Source organism: Scyliorhinus torazame, chromosome 8 (genome assembly GCF_047496885.1).
Source record: "Scyliorhinus torazame isolate Kashiwa2021f chromosome 8, sScyTor2.1, whole genome shotgun sequence".
Classification (NCBI taxonomy): Eukaryota; Metazoa; Chordata; class Chondrichthyes; order Carcharhiniformes; family Scyliorhinidae; genus Scyliorhinus; species Scyliorhinus torazame.
This window is the reverse complement of record NC_092714.1, coordinates 41,512,231-41,532,145: the sequence shown is the minus strand read 5'-3', so window position 1 is coordinate 41,532,145 and position 19,915 is coordinate 41,512,231. Positions and strand designations below refer to the sequence as shown.

Here is a 19,915-nt window from a genome sequence, read left to right as displayed (position 1 = left end):
GGTCTGGCTAGCAGGGCCCCGCCGGCAGCAAGAGCTGAAGGACGCACGCCGGGGCTCTGCTAGGCCCCTGGAAAACGGAGAATCACCCCGGACCTTCGAAGAAAAAGACCGGAATGATTCTCGCCCGTTTTCCGGCAGGCGTGGGGACACGGTCCCCAGAAGGGAGAATCCTGCCCCAGGTCTCTGACAGGACTCAGGCTCCAATTTCCCCCTCCTCACTGGTTCTGGCAGCCACCCTAAGATTCTGACAGCACTACTCTGCCTCCCTCTCCTCCACTGGGCCTGCCAAATTCCGAGGAGACTTGGGCTCCCCCGCACCTTTTCAAATTTGGAGTGCGTTGCTCCATTGCGCTGCCCATTCTTCTACCTCCCTCAACTGCTGAACTCCACTGCTCCACCAGGCTTTGCAAACTTAACTTTCTTTCCGAGGACAGGCTTGAGTGACTCTTTGGCTCCAGACCTTTGTCGATGAGTGGGCCGACGGCAGCACCTGTGCAAGCACTGAAGATACAAGGGAAGCAAACTCCCAGTTGCTGCCTAAAAAATAGGTGACAAAATAGCTTCCTGGGAAACCAAAGATCAGGATGAGGGACAAGGGGCGTCATTCTCCGACCCCCCGCCGGGTCGGAGAATGGCCGTTGGCCGCCGTGAATCCCGCCCCCCGCCGAAGTCTCCGCTCCCGGAGATTGGGCGGGGGCGGGAATCCAGCCGCGCCGGTTGGCGGGACCCCCCGCTGGATTCTCCGGCCCGGATGGGCCGAAGTCCCGCCCAGGAATTGCCTGTCCCGCCGGCGTAAATCAAACCTGGTATTTACTGGCGGGACCAGGCAGCGTGGGCGGGCTCCGGGGTCCTGGGGGGGGGGCGCGGGGCGATCTGACCCCGGGGGGTGCCCCCACGGTGGCCTGGCCCGCGATCGGGGCCCACCGATCCGCGGGCGGGCCTGTGCCGTGGGGGCACTCTTTCCCTTCCGCCTCCGCTACGGCCTCCACCATGGCGGAGGCGGAAGAGACTCTCCCCACTGCGCATGCGCGGGAAACTTTCAGCGGCCGCTGACGCTCCCGCGCATGCGCCGCATTTCCGCGCCAGCTGGCGGGGCAACAAACGCCATTTCCGCCAGCTGGCGGGGCGGAAATCCCTCCGGCGTCGGCCTAGCCCCTCAATGTTGGGGCTAGGCCGCCAAAGATGCGGAGACTTCCGCACCTTTTTGCCGGCGCGATGCCCGTCTGATTTGCGCCGGCTTTGGCGCCAGTCGGCGGGCATCCCGCCGTTGGGGGAGAATTTCGCCCAAGATGTCAGCAATATTAAAGCACGCACACGGAGAGGGAGAGCTGTTGAGCTTGTTCTGTTTTTGTACCAGATCTCAGATTTTCTGTCAAACATCACAAGGTTAACTTCAGTATATAGTTTGATTGCATCTTTTTATTTCCCTTTATTGTTCGGAATTTGAACCACACAGAACAGCATTCTGTAATATGGTAAACTCAGGTAGTTTTAAAGGTATTTCACCTATTATTTTGATTTATGCAATCTTCGGTATAAAATAATTAACTCCTTATCTTTCAAGACCTGGCAGAGTTTTTTTCTCAGTTACAGGTCTCCTGCAGTGGTTTTGTGTTAAATTTAGAATACTGAACCATTTCCCCAGTTTTCCACAGAAAATATTCTGGGCTTTCCATAGTATTTTCAAGTGGATTACATCAATCCGAAACTGCCCAGCAAAATTCTCCAGTTATAAAGGAAGCGGTAGATAGAGCTGCCTCTCCTCTTCAGGGTCGCAGCTTTTCAGGAGCTGCATAACATTGAGGTCATTGGAATCCAACAATCAGGTTTTCCAAAACTTGAGCACTGAAAGGTGTTCCCTCCCAGCTTGCCTCGAAATAAGCACTGTCCCTTGCAAACTAGAGCTCTTCAGTGACTGCATTATCTCCTCTGTAAAAGAACACAAAGTGTTTTTAGTATTTAAAAAAAGAAGCATTTCTGCTGCATAAATGAATAATTAAATACCTTGTATTCGGAAGTGAGAAACAATTAAATACATTTTTCAAATATCTTTTTCATATGTCATGAAGAAATATTGACATTCAGATGTAAATTGAAAAAGCATTGTGTTAAAAATATTTCTTGACTATTCCCATCACTTAATTCTTCCACAATTAGAACCGAACATTTATAGTGTCATTGTGACTGGAAAAAGATGGTATCAACATTTTCCCTAAGTACGTATTATTAATTCTAATGGACAGGACTGAGGCTTAAACTAAAGAGTATTACTATCAGCACCCCCTTTAGTGTCAGATATGTGCATTCCCAATGCCTCATCTTATTAAAGCAGTAACTGAACTGAACTTGGGCAGCATGGCAGCACAGTGGTTAGCATAGTTGCTTCACAGCCCCATGGTCCCAGGTTCGATTCCCGGCTTGGGTCACTGTCTGTGCGGAATCTGCGCGTTCTCCCCGTGTCTACATGGGTTTCCTCCGACAGTCCAAAGATGTGCAGGTTAGGTGGATTGGCCATGATAAATTGCCCTTAGTGTCCAAAAAAAGGTTAGGTGGGGTTATTGGGATAGGGTGACGGTGAGGGCTTAAGTAGGGTGCTCTTTCCAAGAGCCGGTGCAGACTCGATGGGCCGAAGCACCCGGAGGAAACCCACACAGACACGGGGAGACCCAAGCCTGGAATCGAACCTGGGACTCTGGAGCTGTGAAGCAACTATGCTAACCACTGTGCTGCCATGCGGCCCAAGTTCAGTTCAGTTGCTGCTTTAATAAGATGAGGCATTGGGAATGCACATATCTGAAACTAATGGGGAATGCTGATAGTAATATGCTTTAGTTTAAGCCTTAGTCCTGTCCATTAGAATTAATAATACATACTTAATAATACTTTATAAATATGTACAGCTCAGGCAGCAAAATACTGCAGTATAATGAAACAAGAAATTATTGTCTTTCCCCCACCTAAACCATGCCCCCAACACTGACCCGCCGATTCTGTTTTCAGCTGCAGTGCTGGCGGAAAGTTTCCACTGTGGAAAGAGAAGAATTACTGAGGGGGAACAAATGCATACCGCCTGATTGCGAACTCTTGATTAGCTTAAGCAGAAATCTGGGTGTTGTCAGCTCAGCAGTTCTCTCAAAAACAGGGGGGGGGGGGGCTGTATGACAAGACCAGAATACTCAAACGCTCCATATAAACTTGAGAATCCCACAGTCATCACTCATTCTTTTGATGACATCAACATATTTGTTTCAAGGGTGGCTTAATGCTATATTCTGAATAACTGGCTTGGTGATGTGGTTGATCCTTAAAACGAAATGCCCTCTGAAATGGCCTAGCAAGCCGCTCAGTTCAAGGGCAATAAATGCTGACACATCCAGTAACATCCACATCCCATGAATGAATAAAAAGCAAAAAAATAGATACAGGACCCAATGGGAGGAAGCTGAACCCACTGATAATATCTCAAATGATTTAGCTAGCTCGATCTGCAACTCCTCCTGGCCAACTCCCTGTTGTGGTTATCAGTATTCACTATCATAAACACAAGCAAACAAAAAAGAATACACCACAAACCACAATAAATATGAACCCTTTTCTTCCCTTTCTTTAGAACCTCCCTTTGTAGAAAACATAATTTTCTACTCAAGATGACAGGCAGATCATTAAGCTTCATCTGATCACTGATAACTTGCGGAGAATCATCAAGAGAGAAATTATTTTGGGGTTTTTTTCTCTACTAGATTCCCCCCACCGCAGCCCATGGCATTTCCTTGCTATCTATTCACTGAGCTTTAAAAAGTACTGTTCAAGAATAAAAACCAACAAATATCCACTCTCCATTCTGTTGAAGAGAAGAATGACACAATCAATGATCTAAGAGATTTAATGTGCTGAGAACCTTTCCCCATCTTTGCTTTCCACAATACTTGGCCATTATTAACTTGGGAGTCATATTGTCTCACCTGGGTTATTTTCTTGAATTGTAACCAGATAAAAGAATCCGTGACTGGACAAGAGGGATGAGACCTGAGGAAACAGCCGATCCATAACTTTGCGACCTCTTTCACCACCAGCCCAAGATGCCTCTATGCCGTGGCTACCTACCTGAAAGAATAACACAATTCACCATTTGAGGGTCAAAAGCACTTTCCTTTCCCTCCCCAAATGAATTGAAACACATCAACGACTCAAATATCTAGGCTGGGTAGTGGAAGCATGAAATTTTCAATAGCTTTGAAAACAGACAGTTACTAAGGGAGGATACAGATACCAAAAGGATATGTTTATGACAAAAGCTTTCAGATAGAGGAACAAGTGCATCCCAATCTTTTGAAACCACTAGCATGACATGATGCATCACCAAAAGACATTATGATACTGGCCTCAAATGGCAGCCTTTGCCCTCAATATTTTGCAGATATTTTCAACTCTACTTTGCCAGCACCTATGGGAGCATGGTTGCAAGAGGTGGGTCCAGTCTCATGACCTGCTGTGAATAATATTCCCATATGCCATTTTTGCACCAAGACCAACATTTTGGAACACGAAAGATGGTACAGTGGTTCGCACTACTGCCTCACAGAGCTAAGGACCTGTGTTCGATTCTGACATTGGGTGACTGTCTGCCTGGAGTTTGCACTTTCTCCCCATATGTGTGAGTTTCCTCTGGGTGCTCCAGCTTCCTCCCACGGGCCAAAGATGTGCAGGTTAGGTGGATTGGCCATGCTAAAATTGCCCCTTCGTGTCCAAATATGCAATATGGGTGTAGCCATCTAAGATGGCCACCTGCAAAGGACCATGGGAATTATGGCCAACCCAGGACTCAGACAGATACAGAGCTGACATGTATCTGAAACACAGATAACCAGACCTGATCGAAACCCCCGCTCGTTTGCATTTTAATGGCCCATTTTCCCAGGACAACAGAACTCCAATCAAGCAACCAGAACAGCCACAGAATGATCGGCGCCACTCCTCTTCCTCAGAAAGCCCAACTGCCAAGGTCAATGACTGCTAAGGGCCCGCCCAGCTACCAAGGCACCCGCCCTTTTATTGGCCGAAATCGAAGAGAGTGATCAGAGCCCTGTCGAACTATTGGGACCAAGGTTAAGGACCGCCCCAAAGAGTGCAAAATCCCACAGGGATAAAAGAGAGCACAGCCATGTGTTTCTGTCTCTTTTGGATCCGGCCTGTGCAAACCCAATTGCAGCAGGAACAGCCAGCTAAGTTCAAGACCAACGATCGCTACCTGACGGATGAGCCCAGCAGAGACAGAGCCACTTTCTTCGAAACAGCCAAGTGAAATCCAGATAAAGGCCTTATCCATTTGCCCAGTGCCGGTCACCCTGAAGTTAAGTATAGGTTATTGTAGCTGATAGGTGTAGTTTAACTCATAGTAGATATTGTGTTTGCATGTTGAGGCAACTCTTGTGTATGTAAATAAACCCTCTTTTGAACTAACTAACTGGTTGTATGGTCATTTGATCAATATAAGGGAAGGCTCGTGGTTCACTAAGATAAATAGAAATACCCACAGTACTGGTGACGCTGTTGGGTGGGACCAAAACACCAACACGGGGATGAGGTGGAGGATTGGGGCTGGTAGGGCGCTCTCTTGGAGGGTCGGTGCAGACCCGATGGGTTGAATAGCTTCCTATTTGCTTTAATGGCAACCGGATAGAGACTGACACATTATTCAAGTGATTCTTTTAACTGCTAGGATTTAATTTGGTTTAACACAACTGAGAATTTTTCTTAGGTTAGAACTTGTTTTTGAATATTTCTGGAAATTAACTACTTCAGTCTAGACTGGGCACTGGAACAATGTTACACAAAAAAGTCCGTCTGCGTTTAGAAAGTTAAATTGTTACTGAAGAAAATATACTTACTTCTTCCGAGGGAGTCACCACATAGGGTGGGTTAAATATTAATATATCAACTTGATTTTGTAATCGTGGCAATAACCCTGTCACCTGTTTAGAATAAAAAGTAATTCAGTTAATTTCATGAAAAGTTTGTACAAGGATCAGAAATAAACCATGAAGTCAACTTTTCAGTTTGTTACTTAATTTGATGAATAAATAGCTATAAATTTTCCATCCAGTCTTAATTAGAATGTATCTCTGATAAGGATGGAACTTTTACTCAACCCAGAGATGCTCCCTATTTCCAAATATAATTTGGGCCTCAAGGTCACTTACCATACTCATGTCAGGCCAGGAAGCACAAGGACCTCCGGGGGGCTTACAGGCAGCAGGAGTTAGCGGAGGGCATCCGCATGCCTAAACTGTGCGCCTGGATGATATTTAAAAGTGTATAGATACACCGCCAACAGCAATGCCCATGTTGGATTCTGGCCGAAGCTACTAGCGGTGTCATTTTATCTTCCGTGAAATAAACAAGTAAGGGCTTATGATTGGTGATTACCATAAAATAATGCCCATAGACGTACTATGTATAAGCTATTGGTCATTCTGTCCCATCGTCCCCGATGGGACAACACTGGCCCAATGCCATATGGAGAGGCATCACAGGCGAGAATGAGTGGCTTCAATGGATCGTAGTGTCAACAGTTTGAAAGTTAATAAGTGCTTTTTACTCTGGCGAATGCTTCCACTTGTGTCACTTTCCACGTCCATTTCTGGGTCTTCTTTAATAGAGCATAAAGGGGTGCCAGCAGGGTAGCTAGGTTCGGGATGAACTTCCCGTAATAATTGACAAGCCCTGGAATGGCTGCAGCTCTGTCACGTTCTCGGGTATCAGGTTCCCTTGATAGCCCAGACTTTTTCCTCCAGCAGGCGCGATCCATCTTTATTGACACAGTATCCTAGATAGGTGACCTCTTTTGCCTATAAGATGCACTTGCCCCTCTTTAAGCAGACACCCACATCTGAAAATCGGCGAAGGATCTCTTCCAGGTTGCCCAGGTGTTCCTTCTCGGTAGCTCCTGTAACGAGTACATTGTTCAGGTAGACCTCCTGGGGAGGCCTTGGAGGATGTTTTCGCACATGCTGGCGATACCCTGAATTGAAGTTGAGTGTTGATGATGTACTTTCGAGAGGCCTTGTCTAACTCAAACTGGAGGTATGCATGGTTCATGTCCAACTTCGTGAATGGGTATTGAACCGGTATCTCTTCATTACCACCGGTGGCTTCAGGTCTAATGATTTGTGACAAGTTCTATGAGCTCGCTTCCAGGTTTCTGAATCTGTGGTCACCGGGTAGATGAGCCTCTTGATTACGCTGAATGTCGGGGCCCGCAGGCAGTCAGGAGTATTACCTTTTGTCGGTTGTCTCCAACACCACCATTTGCTTGGAAGATAAACCGCATCTGTTCGGTATACTGGGCCCAGTCTTTTACACCCGAGTCAAAGCACCTAGCCTCCCGGAAAGCGGCATTTTTAAAGTCTCGGTGACTTCACTCTCGAGTTGGAGAATTCTGGTGCGATCAGGAAGTCCAGAACCACAGCCGTTCCTTTCCTCGTCATCAATATAAAAACTCAGGAGTCCTAAGAAAGTTTGTTTGATTCAAAAACAAAAATAAAGGCGCAACACAACTTGCAGTCCAAAGGCCCCAACCGGAGCTACAAATCACACCGGTCCAGGTTCAGGCTGGCTTTTACACGGTGATTTTACCAGCCCCAGCTAGCAGGGCAGCTCGTATTTCTCGAGTCCCATGAGGAGGTTAATTGGGGTGTCCCCGTGGGACTCACGAAGTTTAGTACACCAGCCATTCGTTGCTGAAAGAAATTGATGCAACTCGAACGGCACTGGACTCCTTGTTGACTCAATGTGCTAAGAGAAATATAAAGTTTGCCGAGCAAAAGCTTTACGAGTTTGGAAACAAGCTGAGCGCATTATAAGTTCTCTCATATATCTCAACATTCAGTGAACTGCTTTCAGAGCAAGTAACTGTTTAGTACATAATTGCATCAGCCATATTGCCATTGATTTTCCATGCGACAGATGTTTCTATGGGACAGGGGTAATGACAAGCAAATGGTGCTACAATCAGAATATTACTGATAAAGAGCACTGAATAGTCATAGAATTACAATGCTTGAGAAGAATATTTTTAGGGTATCTGGAACATGACTCACCAGGTCAGTAATGATTGGCTGGATGTTCACTCCATTAGATTTTGCACTTTCCATTGAGCAAGCAGCAGCCAATGGATTAATATCTGTACAGCTGTAAATGAAAAAAGTGTAAGAAGACACTGTTCAATTCTCATGTTTTTACAACATTTCTGTTGCCAAACATCTTTGCGGCTAAGATTTTGAGTAGCAGTTGTTCCGTCTCTTCACAAACCCAATTAAATGTGTATGAAGCTGTTAAGCAGGATACCAAACTGAATTATGATGATAATGTTGCTCAATAATCAGTCACTAGAAGTAGCTAACACTCTACGTTTTATGGAAGTACACACCTCCAAACCCCAAGTCTCTATCCAACATTCACCTTCACAACATCCTCTCTTTGATCATACACAGAAACTGATGCACTTCTAAGTTCATTTTAACTGTATCCACAGATATGAATTTTTGACATTCATCTATCTATCATTCCGCAACAAATAATAATCTGTCAGATTACCTACTTACAGATAAAATGAGCTGGGCCCAACAATAGAAGCTAGGAAAACAGAAACAACCCCAGATCCTGCTCCAACCTCAAGGCAGATCCTGGGACTGGAAGAAAACATGATTTTACATTTTTTGATAGGAAGTGATACAGTATTTACACTCTTCATATATGACATGGCTTGTTTGCAAAATTAGATCCGACTGTCCACATACAAAAAATATTTCAATTGGTTTGTAAATATGTTTCTGTTAAAAATGCAGAACTGGGTATTTGTCGAAATTGTACATGTGTTACACGGGGGGCGGGGTTGGCAAAGGTAAAGTCGCTATAGTCCCAGATGACCATAGGCTGCTTTCCGCTTTGAGGTCAAGAGCTATCTGATGGTGGTCTAACCTAAGGATCGCCACACCTCAGGCGAGGGGCAAGGTTAAGAAAGTGGGCCACGCTGAACTGGCAAAGCTGGTGGACGGAATGAAGGAGGACTTTAGGAGGTGGGATGTGTTGGATTTGTCTTTGGCTGGAAGGGTCCAGACGGTAAAGATGATTGTGCTCTGGAAGTTTATATTCGTGTTTCAGAATCTCCCGATTTTCGTGCCCAAGTCTTTTTTTAGTAGGGTGAATAAGATGATACTGGGGTTCCTGTGGGTGGGTAAGGGTCCTTGGGCCAGGAAGGGGTTTCTGGAAAGGGATAGACAGGCTGGGGGGAGGGCTTGCTGACGCTGCCAAATCTGCAGAATTATTATTGGGCGTCAAACATAGCTATGATCCGGAAGTGGGCAGTGGAGGAGATGTGGGTGTGGGGATGGATGGAGGATGCTTTGTGTAAAGGGACCAGTCTGAGGGCACTATTGTCGGCACCTCTTCCATTCAACCGGCCAGGTTCCCCATGAGCCCAGTGGTGATATCAGGGTTGAGGGTGCGGAATCAATGTCAGCAGAACTGTAGAATGGAAGGCATGTCCATGTGGGTGCCGATTTGTGGCAACCACAGGTTTGTTCTGGCATTACTGTTTGCAAGGTTTCAGGGGTGGGGGCGGTTGGAGATAGAGTATTTTCGGGACCTGTGTCTGGGGGAGGTAAGTTTGCGGAATTCGAGAAGCTCGATGAGGTATACTTGCTGCTGAAGGAGAATGGGTTCAGGTACCGGCAGGTGAGGGACTTCTTGAGGAAAGAGTTGGATTTGTTCCCGCGGTTGTCGCCTCCAGCGCTCCAGGACAAGCTTCTGTCTGAGGTTGAGATAGGCGAAGGCAAGGTGTCAGATGTATATAGGGATCTGTTGGGGAGGGGGTAGGGCGCTCCAGTGGAGGAGGTCTGGCGTAAGTGAGAGGAGTAGGGAGGGGCGATGCAAGCCGGGATGTGGAGTGAGGCGGTGCAAGACAGAGTCTCATACAGTTTAAGGTGATGCATAGGGCTTATATGACAGGGTCTAGGATGTGTCAGTTTTTTTCCAGGGGTGAAGGGTAGGTGTGGGCAATGTGCAGGGAGTATGGCGAACCATATCCAAATGTATTGGGCATGTCCAAAGTTGGAAGAGTTTGCGAACATAATGTCGAAGATATTGGGAGTGGAGGTGGCGCCGAGCCCATGGGTGGCGATATTTGGTGTGTCGGATGATCCAGGAGAGCAGGTGGGGAGAGAGGCTGACATGGTGGCCTTTGCCTCCCTGATAGCATGGAGATGAATCTTGTTGTGCTGGCGAGACTCGGAGCTACCAAAAAAGCAACTTGGCAGAGTTCCTCCACCTAGAAGAAAATCAAGTTCACCATAAGAGGGACGGAGGAGGGGTTCTCCACAAGGTGGAGGCCGTTTAATAACTTATTTAAGGGACAGTAGCACGTTAGTGGGAGGGGGGGGGGGGGGGGGGGAGAGATTGTGTTCTGTCCGAGTATGGGTGGGGAGAGGGGGCTGGGTGTAAAAGGAGCGGGTGATACGGAGGAATAGGGGTAATTGTGCATGGTTAATTGTTGCTGTTTGCCCTGTTCTGTATATATTTGAAAACACCTCCAATAAAATATTATTTTTAAATAACTTCTATAAAAACCTAAAGGTTTTTGTTAAAACCTAAAGTAATGCCAGAACACCAATGGTGTGTCTTGCTTTTTTTTCAATATTGTTGGAATTTGAGTAACAGCTCTTAAGATGTTGCATTTTTGACTAAACTTTAAAAAGGTTTCTTCTTGTTATTAAGGTTACCAATCCTGGTTTTAATTCAGACAAGAACTGTGGTTGCTTGGGTAAGGATTCTACTCATGAAAGGTGACTGTGGGGATGGCAGCATCTTCAAAAGGAGTGGGAGTGAAGCAAGAGTAATAAGAGCTGCCTGTGATCAACACAGAATTTCCTCACAGTACTGAAACTGTTTTTGCTTCATGGCTACAGCCAAGGTGCTTCCATTGTGTGGTTATCTGAATTTGATACCCTATCAGTAGGATAAAATGAAAAATATTTTCTAAGATCGTTAGTTACAATAATTATTTTATCTCTTAATGGAATGAGGAGTCTAGTGCTGAAGCTTGGGCCATGCAAGGTCAAGAGAAAAGGGTGAACAGTAGGGATCGACACCATGAAAGCAGAGCACAACATCAAGGCAGGCCAGGGGAGCAGTCTCCAAGTTGCTCAATCCATGTCGCAAGACAAGATGGCAGCCCGTATGTACAACATATCACGTACGATTGGCCCCTAACAGTTTGGACAAAAACAGTGCATCCATTATGGAGATGTAGCCAGTCACATGGTTCATAAAGATCAATTTGATGGTTGAGAACACATAGGCAAATGAAAATATTTTTAAAAATTTATATATAGATCTATTCAGATGAAAATATATTGTTTTATTTTCTAATACCTTAAACTACTTTCTCAGCACCAGTCAAAACATTACACTAAAGGGATACATGTCCAGCTTATCAAAATACATTAAGCATTATGTGATATAAAATTCCTCTGCTGACTCACTTTTGCCTAATGTTAAATCTTCCAACAGACTCCCCTCCCCACCTGTATAGGCTGGAATCTCCTATATCTTTCTAGTTTCTCCTCCATCTCCAGGATGCCCTCAAAAGCTCATATTGCCCATGAAGCTCACATCCTGCTCCCTTGAACCCTATGTCCTGCTGGTTGACATTGTAAATGGTTCTCCCTCTCCTGTGATAAGTGTCCGCTTTCCTTTCAAAACCCTCTGCTCAAAAAACACATCCTTGCACCGCACCCCCCCCCCCACCCCCCCCCCCCCCCCCCCCACCCCCTGCAAAAAACCGCCATTCTTCGCCATAGTCATTGCAGGAATTGCTGCCTCCCAAATCCATGTCCATCTTTTCCATAGCCATTTGCATCCTTCAAATCAGATTTCCTCCCTTGCATTGCATCAAAATGGCCTTAATAAAAGTTTCAAGTGACAGGTTCTGCTACTCAGATCGTAATGCACTATCCTTCCGTGACATTTCTGTAGCCAATGATATAACCTGTTATGCTGTCCTTATCCGACTTGCCCAACCACAGCCAGAGCATTTCAAGCAATGGCTTCACTCTCCACCCTACACTATTATTGCCATGTGTTCTTCAGGATGTATTCTGAACCACTCCCTCATCATCTGGATACTGCTCCCCTTGGCAATATCAGCCTCAGATCATCAGGCCATTTCCGCACGTATGTAGGCTTTGCCTCGCACAGCTCTACCTCTCAGCCATCAATCTTGACCTCTCCATAGCCTCTGTTTTGTCAGATTACTTGTCCAATATCCATCCATAGATAAGACGGAGCTTCCCCCCAGCTAAAACTGTAAAGACCAAAGCCATCATCTTTGGTCCCTGGATCCTCGGCACTGAGTCCATCCCCTTAGCCAGACAATCTCTGGCTAAACTAGACTATTTATAACTTTGATTGGAGTTTCTGACCCCTAATATTTTCATCAACCAGAGGAAGGTATCCTCTGGTGGATCTACCTCCATCGCCTGAAACATTGCTGGTGTCTGGTCCATATCAGCATATCTGCTGAACCTTCATCTGTGCATTTGTCACCATCAACAAGTATTCCAATTTTCTCCTAGCTGGTCTCTATTTCTCTTCCCTCGGCTCATCTAAAAACTATGCTGTCCAGGTCATTTTGCACAACTAAGTCACATTCATCCTCCACCACCACCGTCGTCAAACATTGGCTCCAAGTATCCTACAGCCTCAAATTTAAAATTCTACGTCATGTTTTAAATGCCTCATGCTGGCAACGGTGTCATTTTCTGTCCAGGTCCCACACGCTGGAAACACTACCTTCCTTTAAAACTTTCTGATCAAGTTGCTAGTTACCCCACTCCTAATACAACTTCAACCCGACATCCATTTCTTTCTGATGCCTCTGTTAAATGTACTGTACACATACAAAGTTGTCATCATGCTTAGAAAATAACATAGCTTATTTACCATGAGAAATTGAGAAACCAGAAAGTTATAAGCAATCGATGTATCAAGACAAAACACAAAACTATACTTAAAAATAAAATAAGCAGAAAATATTATGCTCTTGCATATTTCATGTTGTTATTCTTCAATTAAAGATGTACCCGAGTTTCTTTATCGCATTCACATCCTTTTCTAAGGCATCCATTAATAGGAAGGTATCCTCTGCTGGATCATACACATCAGTGAATTCTCCATGGCCAACATGAGAACTGAAAGGTGTCGACAACATCCTTCTATTTAAAATAAACAAATTATTATCTTCTGCCTTGATACTTGCTAATGTTACAAGTGGTTGTACTAATTTCTTAAATTAACATCTACAATGTTGAGAATAACATTGTAGGCAGGACATATATATTTAATCATCCAATTCCTATGTAATGTACTTAATCCATGCTTTCTTCAATGGTACTGTCCAGAAGGCAAAGTATCAGGCTCCCATTTTCCAAGTATGTGCACTGGAATATACTGATAGAGCACAAACTTGTTAGAAAATTAGACTTTTGCCACACATTAAGTTATTAATGTAACAAAAGCCAATTTGGAGATCCCATCTCAGACTAAGCTTCGTGTCACCCTTCTTTGCAGCAGCATCCATTTTTTCATTAAATCTGTGAAGTGACATTTTTCTCCCTTGAAGTCCTTTTAAAAATGCATGTTGGATTACACACTACCCAATATCACAAATCAAAATACTTTATGATCCAGTGTAAAAAATATAAACACCCGTCAGGGTGGGAACTGCCCAATACTCAAACTTGTCAAAATTGTGCCAAAGGCTGCTCTCGGACTCTGCTCACACTTCCTGAAGAATCAGAGAGATCCCAAAACAAATTCCAGGGTGGCACAGTGGTTAGCACTGCTGCCTCATAGCACCACGGACCCACGTTCAATTCCAGCCTTGGGTGACAGTCTGCATGGAGTTTGTACATTCTCCCCGTCCCCGTGTCTGCGTGGGTTTCCTCCGGGTGCTCAGGTTTCCTCCCACAGTCCAAAGATGTGCAGGTCAGGTGGATTGGCCATGCTAAATTGACCCTTAGTGTCAAAGAAGACGAGGTGGGGTTACTGGGATAGTGTGGGGGTGGGCCTAGGTCGGGTGCTCTTTCAGAGGGTCGGGTCAGACTCGATGGACCAAATGGCCTCCTTCCGCACTGTCGTGATTCTATTCTATGATCTGCCCCTGCGACATCGTCCAGACACTCTGCCCTCAACCAACAGAGAGACCTTTGGCAGTGTTGTTGAGCTCAGAGCCCCGGGTTTGGAGCTGGCAGCAGCACATGCTTTCTGCGCTCACAGCAATGCACCATTCCGGGCCGACGTCAGCACGCTTTCCCTTTGGGCAGCCCGGCGAAGAAACTGCTTCCCTTGCCCGAAACTCAACCGGCTCAGAAACGGCTGGACTTCGCCGAGATGGACACCGCCGCAGCTGTCGCTGAGCGGACGGTCGGACGCCTCAGCGCAGCGCGTCAAAGCCGGGAGGCCAAGCGCGCGGTTGCCCTGGGAACCGCCTCCAGCCCCGCAACGCCCCGCCCGCGGGGAACCGACAGGGGAAACTGCGCGTGCGTCCGTTTGGCTCCGTGGCTGCACATGGGCTGGCAACGAGCTCGGGTACGCGCATGCGTGCTTTATCCCCCAGCAGTCCAGTGACCGGCAGCCTTGATGTCGTCCAGCAGCTTTGTTCCATTTGCACAACCAACAGTTTTCCCTATGCATTTGTGTCAGTGTGTGACATTTGATCACACTTACGTCTTTGGTGTGAATACTGAATGAATGCCTCAGAGATATGCATTTACTTGATTAACACAGCTCCAGGGTCCCAGATTCGATTCCAGGCTTGGGTCACTGTGCGGAGTCTGCACGTTCTCCCTGCACCTGCGTGGGTTTCCTCCGGGTTCCTCCCACAAGTCCCAAAAGACATTCGGTAATTTGGACATTCTGAATTCTCCCTGTGTACCCGAACAATAAAGATTAATGTTCTGACTATCACTTTAAACTGACTGACTCCCTGTGCCACAGAGGGCAGTGACTGCTGTGTGTATCGACAAGATACACTCACTTCAGGAACTCACCAAGGCTCCTTAGACAGCACCTTTTAAACCCACAATCTCTACCACCTAGAATGACGAGCAGCAGATGCATGGGAACACCACCACCTGCAAGTTCCCCTTCAATTAAGCCACACAACATCCGGACTGGGGTCTACATGGTATTCTTCCTTCCAGAACCCTAGCCAAATAACCCATGGTGCCAGAGCAAGAGTTACTGTTGCTGGGTCAGAATCACAAAATCTTTACAGTGCAGAAGGAGGCCATTCAGCCCTTTGAGTCTGCACTGGCTCTCTCAGTGAGAGCATCTATCTCGTCCCACTCCCCTGCCTTATCCCCGTAACCTTGAACATTATTTCTTTGCAGATAGCAATTCAATCCTCTTTTGAATACCTCGATCGGACTTGCATCCACCACCCCCTCAAGAAATTTGTTCCAGACTCCAACCACCCTCTGCATGAAGAACAAATTCTTCACGTCACCTTTACTCCTTTTGTCAATTATTTTGAATCTGTGCCGTCTAGTTCTTGATGCCCTCTTGAGTGGGAACATTTTCTCATTTACCCTGTCCATACCCCCAAGGATCTTGAAAAGAATACCTCTATCAAGTCTCCTCTCAACCTTATTGTCTCCAAGGAAAACAACCTCTCCAATCTATCCTCATAGGCGTGGTTAACAGAATTCTGGAACTCCTTTCCTAACAGCACCATGAGTGTTTGGGCTACGTGTTCAGGAAGGAAGCACGCCAGCCTTTTTTCAAAGGCAATTAGGGATGAGCAACAAATGCTGGCCTAGCCAACGACACTCACATCCCAGCAATGAAGAAAAAAGTGCTGCTGCCTGGCGATTGAAAACGCCACACTAATGCTTCGCCAATTGTGGGGAGCTGTGAGAAAAGCGGAATTAATTGCCCTGGTGCAGCTAACACGTGAAATTGTGTTCATTCTTCAGTGGGTGAAGTGACCTGCATTTTAAATTTGACACGGGAATCAGTATACCTCTGGGTAAATTGAGCGAAACGTGCACCAGGAGAGTCTGTTGAGACGTTCACAACGTGCACACAGTCCTGCTGCTTCGTTTGGTTTGCTCTGTTCAGCAGAGGAACGACACGGTGGGGAATCTGCCCTCCACCCGGACTGTAAACGGGGACGGGCACTTCCGCTTGTGGCGCTGCCATGTGTGTGTGTGTGTGTGGAAGTGTTTAAATGTCAGATGAGAAGTTAGAAAGGCGGCTTTTATCTTCATCGTCAGACAAACATGGCGAGCAAACGGAAGATAAGTGATTCTGACACACATGCGACCCAGAGTAAAACGGCCAAGACTGTGGCAATGGAGTTCACAGGGACCCAGTTTAAAAGCATGTTACAGACCCCTGAGAGGATGGCGAAAGGTGAGGAGAACAACTACCTCCTCGGTGGGCAGCGCTGGAGAATCAAATCTGTTCTCACTCTTTGTGCTGAGAGGTTACAGAGCACTGCACCAATGCAATGCACTTAACTTACTGTTTTTGTTGCTGGTAACTTCTTTTAAAAAATCTTTCCTTTTACTGTGATCTTCGGTTGTGCAAGGCATGAGGTGAAGAGAAAAAAACCTCGACTTTCATCAATTCGTCAACAGTAGTTAGTGATGCCAAATCACTGGGAGGCTCCGCTGTTGCTGAAGGAAACAATAGGACAGCTTGGGCAATGTGCAGTTACCTGAGAAAGGACATATTGGCACTGGAGGGAGTGCAGAGGAGATTCACTAGGTTGATCCCAGAGTTGAGGGGATTAGATTATGACGAGAGGTTGAGTAGACTGGGACTGTACTCATTGGAGTTTAGAAGGATGCGGGGGGATCTTATTGAGACATATAAAATTATGAAGGGAATAGATAGGATAGATGCGGGCAGGTTGTTTCCACTGGTCGGGGAAAGCAGAACTAGGGGGCATAGCCTCAAAATAAGGGGAGGTAGATTTAGGACGGAGTGTAGGAGGAAATTCTTCACCCAAAGGGTTGTGAATATCTGGAATTCCTTGCCCAGTGAAGCAGTTGAGGCTCCTACTTTAAACGTTTTTAAGAAAAAGATAGATACCTTTCTAAAGAATAAAGGGATTCGGGGATATGGTGTACGGGCCGGAGAGTGGAGCTGAGTCCACAAAGATCAGCCATGATCTCATTAAATGGCGGAGCAGGCTCGAGGGGCCAGATGGCCTACTCCTGTTCCTAGTTCTTATGTTCTAAAAGTAACTGCGACCATGTTTAGAAAAGAATCCTTTAAAAATGTGGGAAACACTCGAGGAGTCATCAGTACAATGATATAGTTAATCTCTAGCTCTGCCAAACAAAGGAATTGCTTAGAGCAGGTTAAATGATTCAATCCGTGGTCTTGTCTTTTAGACCACTTGGCTGAATCTACTTTGGTGCAATACAGTATACTGTCCAGATTCATGCGTAAGGCTAAAGGGTCTTGTCATAGATAGGTTACAGCACAGAAGGAGGCACTTAGGCCCTATTGAGTCTGTTTTGGTTCTTTGCAAAAGCAAATCGGCTAGCCCCACTCCCAAACTATTTTCCTGTCACAGTGCAAAATTTCCCTTCAAGTGGTTATTCAATTCCATTTTGAAAGGCATGATTGAATCTGCCCCTCCATCTCACACACAGGCAGTGCATTCTGCCTCCATCATAATCACAGGGAGTGCATTCTAGATTCTAACAGCTCACTGCCTAAAAAGTTTTTTCTCATGCACCTTTGATTCTTCTTCATCGCTGTCCTCTGATTCTGGTGCTTCCGCCTAAGGATATAATTTCCACCGACTCTGTTTAGATCCCTCATAATTTTGAACACCTCTATCAGCTCTCCTCTCAACATCCACATCTCCAAGGAGAAGAACCCCAGCCTTTCTAATCTCTCCTCATACTTGAAGTCCTGCATCCCTGGAACCATTCTTGTTCATTCTTTCTTCACCCTCTCTAAAGCTTTCACATTTAGAATTGACACAAATACTCCAGTTGAGGTTAAACCAGTGTTTAATAAAGTTCATCCACTTCCCCAGGATGGGCGAGCAGAGGGTGATGGAATTACCTGGGTTTGGAGTACATGTGTGGTCGATGGTTGAGGCTTGGGAAAGGGGAGCCCAGTCACACACAGCTATGTACCGAGCCAAAATGGACATTGCTGAGGAGCTCCAGAGCTTAGCCTGTCACAAAGGGTCATGGCTGAGGGTGTTGAGAGCATTGCCCGGGCACTGATTGGTCTGGCCAGTCACAAACGGACATGACCGAGGACATGATTTACTCGCTGAGTGATGTGGCCCAGTCTCTGTGTTCCATAGTTGAGTGCATAGAGACCCTGGTTGACGAGAGGGGGCCTCCAGGACTGGCCACGCCAAGTGACGGTGGAGCCTCCGGAGCTCACTCCGGCCTCACCTCTGTTGCTAACTTTGCCTTAGTTTAATTGCTCTGTTTTATCACCTTTGCTCTTGAGTCACCAGGTATCTTTATGATACCGCCACGTGGTTCAAGTCCGAGTAATGATCAATAATCCAATACACCGCTTAGTAAGATTTAAATCAAAGCACATTTATTATTCACAGTAATCCCTACTCTTGTACAAATTCTACGTCTAAGCTACTTCTACAGCTAACAGGCCAATAGATTATCATAGATTGTCATAGATTATCATAGAATTTACAGTGCAGAAGGAGGCCATTCGGCCCATCGAGTCTGCACTGGCTCTTGGAAAGAGCACCTACCCAAGGTCAACACCTCCGCCCTATCCCCATAACCCAGTAACCCCACCCAACACTAAGGGCATTTTTGGACACTAAGGGCAATTTATCACGGCCAATCTACCTAACCTGCACATCTTTGGACTGTGGGAGGAAACCGGAGCACCCAGAGGAAACCCACGCACACACTGGGAGGATGTGCAGACTCCGCACAGACAGTGACCCAAGCCGGAATCGAACCTGGGACCCTGGAGCTGTGAAGCAATTGTGCTATCCACAATGCTACCGTGCTGCCATACTTGACTTGGAACTGGCCCACCAGGTCAGGGAAACAAATGGCCTTTCGTTCGGGTTCTGAGCCTGCGGGATTCGAAGTTGGTACAGATTGGTAGCTAGGAGCACCTATCTCGTAGCGAGCGTTGAAGTAAGACTTACTGGATATCAGCGGTGGCTGGACCGGTCACTGTCAAGGGTTGGTTCGCGTTGCTGAGTGACCCGGTCAAGAAGAACGATTTGAACTTGGGCTTGATTCTTATAGTCCCCAGGGGCTTCCCGCCTTTCGGGGCGGACCCTGTACCTGGTTCCAAGTGATTGGACTTTGTCCCAATCACTTCGTTCGATTTTCTCCGATGCTGGAGCGGTTCCCTGATCGATGGGCGGTCCTGAGGTGGTCGTTCACCTCCCTTTGTGTAGGCTTCTGCTGGCGCCAAAGAGTCTGGTTTTGCTTTATGTGTCTAAATGTTGCTTATTGTTCCTGGGGATTGCTCATTAGTATGCAGATGGCTGGTGTTCTGTTATGCTGATGGTTGCTGGTATCGATCTTGTCTGGCCTTTCCAGAGGTAAATACACAATCAACCTGCAGCTGCTCGTTTTTGTCCTGTTGGCTGACTTTCCCATCAGCCTTTGCCGTTCGCCATTTTAAATCGGGAGTTAGCCATTTTAAGTGGCTACATCTCTGTGCAATGGAATAATCCGGATGTCATCGCGCACCTGAGGCAGGAGAAAGTGATGGGGCTAATGCCTCTTATAGGGGAGGTGCTGGAACATATCAGCGCTTCTGAATCCCCACCATTTAACACTGGTGTATCTGATGGGAGCAGGCAGAACAGGGTGGCACCTCT

The 19,915-nt window shown here is 46.4% G+C and overlaps 2 protein-coding genes across 9 annotated transcripts in view; one reads left to right on the top strand and one right to left on the bottom strand.

Annotated features, from left to right (window-relative positions):
- Positions 1–1,399: 1,399 nt before the first annotated feature.
- On the bottom strand, positions 1,400–16,103 carry hemk2 (HemK methyltransferase 2, ETF1 glutamine and histone H4 lysine). 8 transcript variants are annotated; one of them, XM_072513447.1, is made up of 7 exons: positions 16,082–16,103; positions 13,140–13,271; positions 8,604–8,690; positions 8,100–8,190; positions 5,889–5,972; positions 3,963–4,104; positions 1,400–1,929 (listed from the first exon to the last, which is right to left on the bottom strand). In XM_072513447.1, the coding sequence occupies exons 2-7, from the start codon at positions 13,265–13,267 to the stop codon at positions 1,823–1,825; spliced, it is 639 nt and encodes a 212-aa protein (XP_072369548.1). In that variant the 5' UTR covers positions 13,268–13,271; positions 16,082–16,103; the 3' UTR covers positions 1,400–1,822. The 8 variants fall into 8 exon arrangements, with proteins under 8 accessions (XP_072369548.1, XP_072369542.1, XP_072369544.1 ...); XM_072513441.1 differs by lacking the exon at positions 16,082–16,103 and adding an exon at positions 13,797–14,579; XM_072513443.1 differs by lacking the exon at positions 16,082–16,103 and adding an exon at positions 13,839–14,579 and having other exon boundaries at positions 13,140–13,268.
- A 65-nt stretch (positions 16,104–16,168) lies between these two features.
- Positions 16,169–19,915, top strand: part of urb1 (URB1 ribosome biogenesis homolog) — a 167,105-nt gene continuing 163,358 nt past the window's right edge. The window contains exon 1 of the mRNA XM_072513439.1: positions 16,169–16,473. Coding sequence (XP_072369540.1) covers positions 16,341–16,473 — 133 coding nt within the window. The 5' untranslated portion in view covers positions 16,169–16,340. The remainder of the gene's footprint in view (positions 16,474–19,915) is intronic.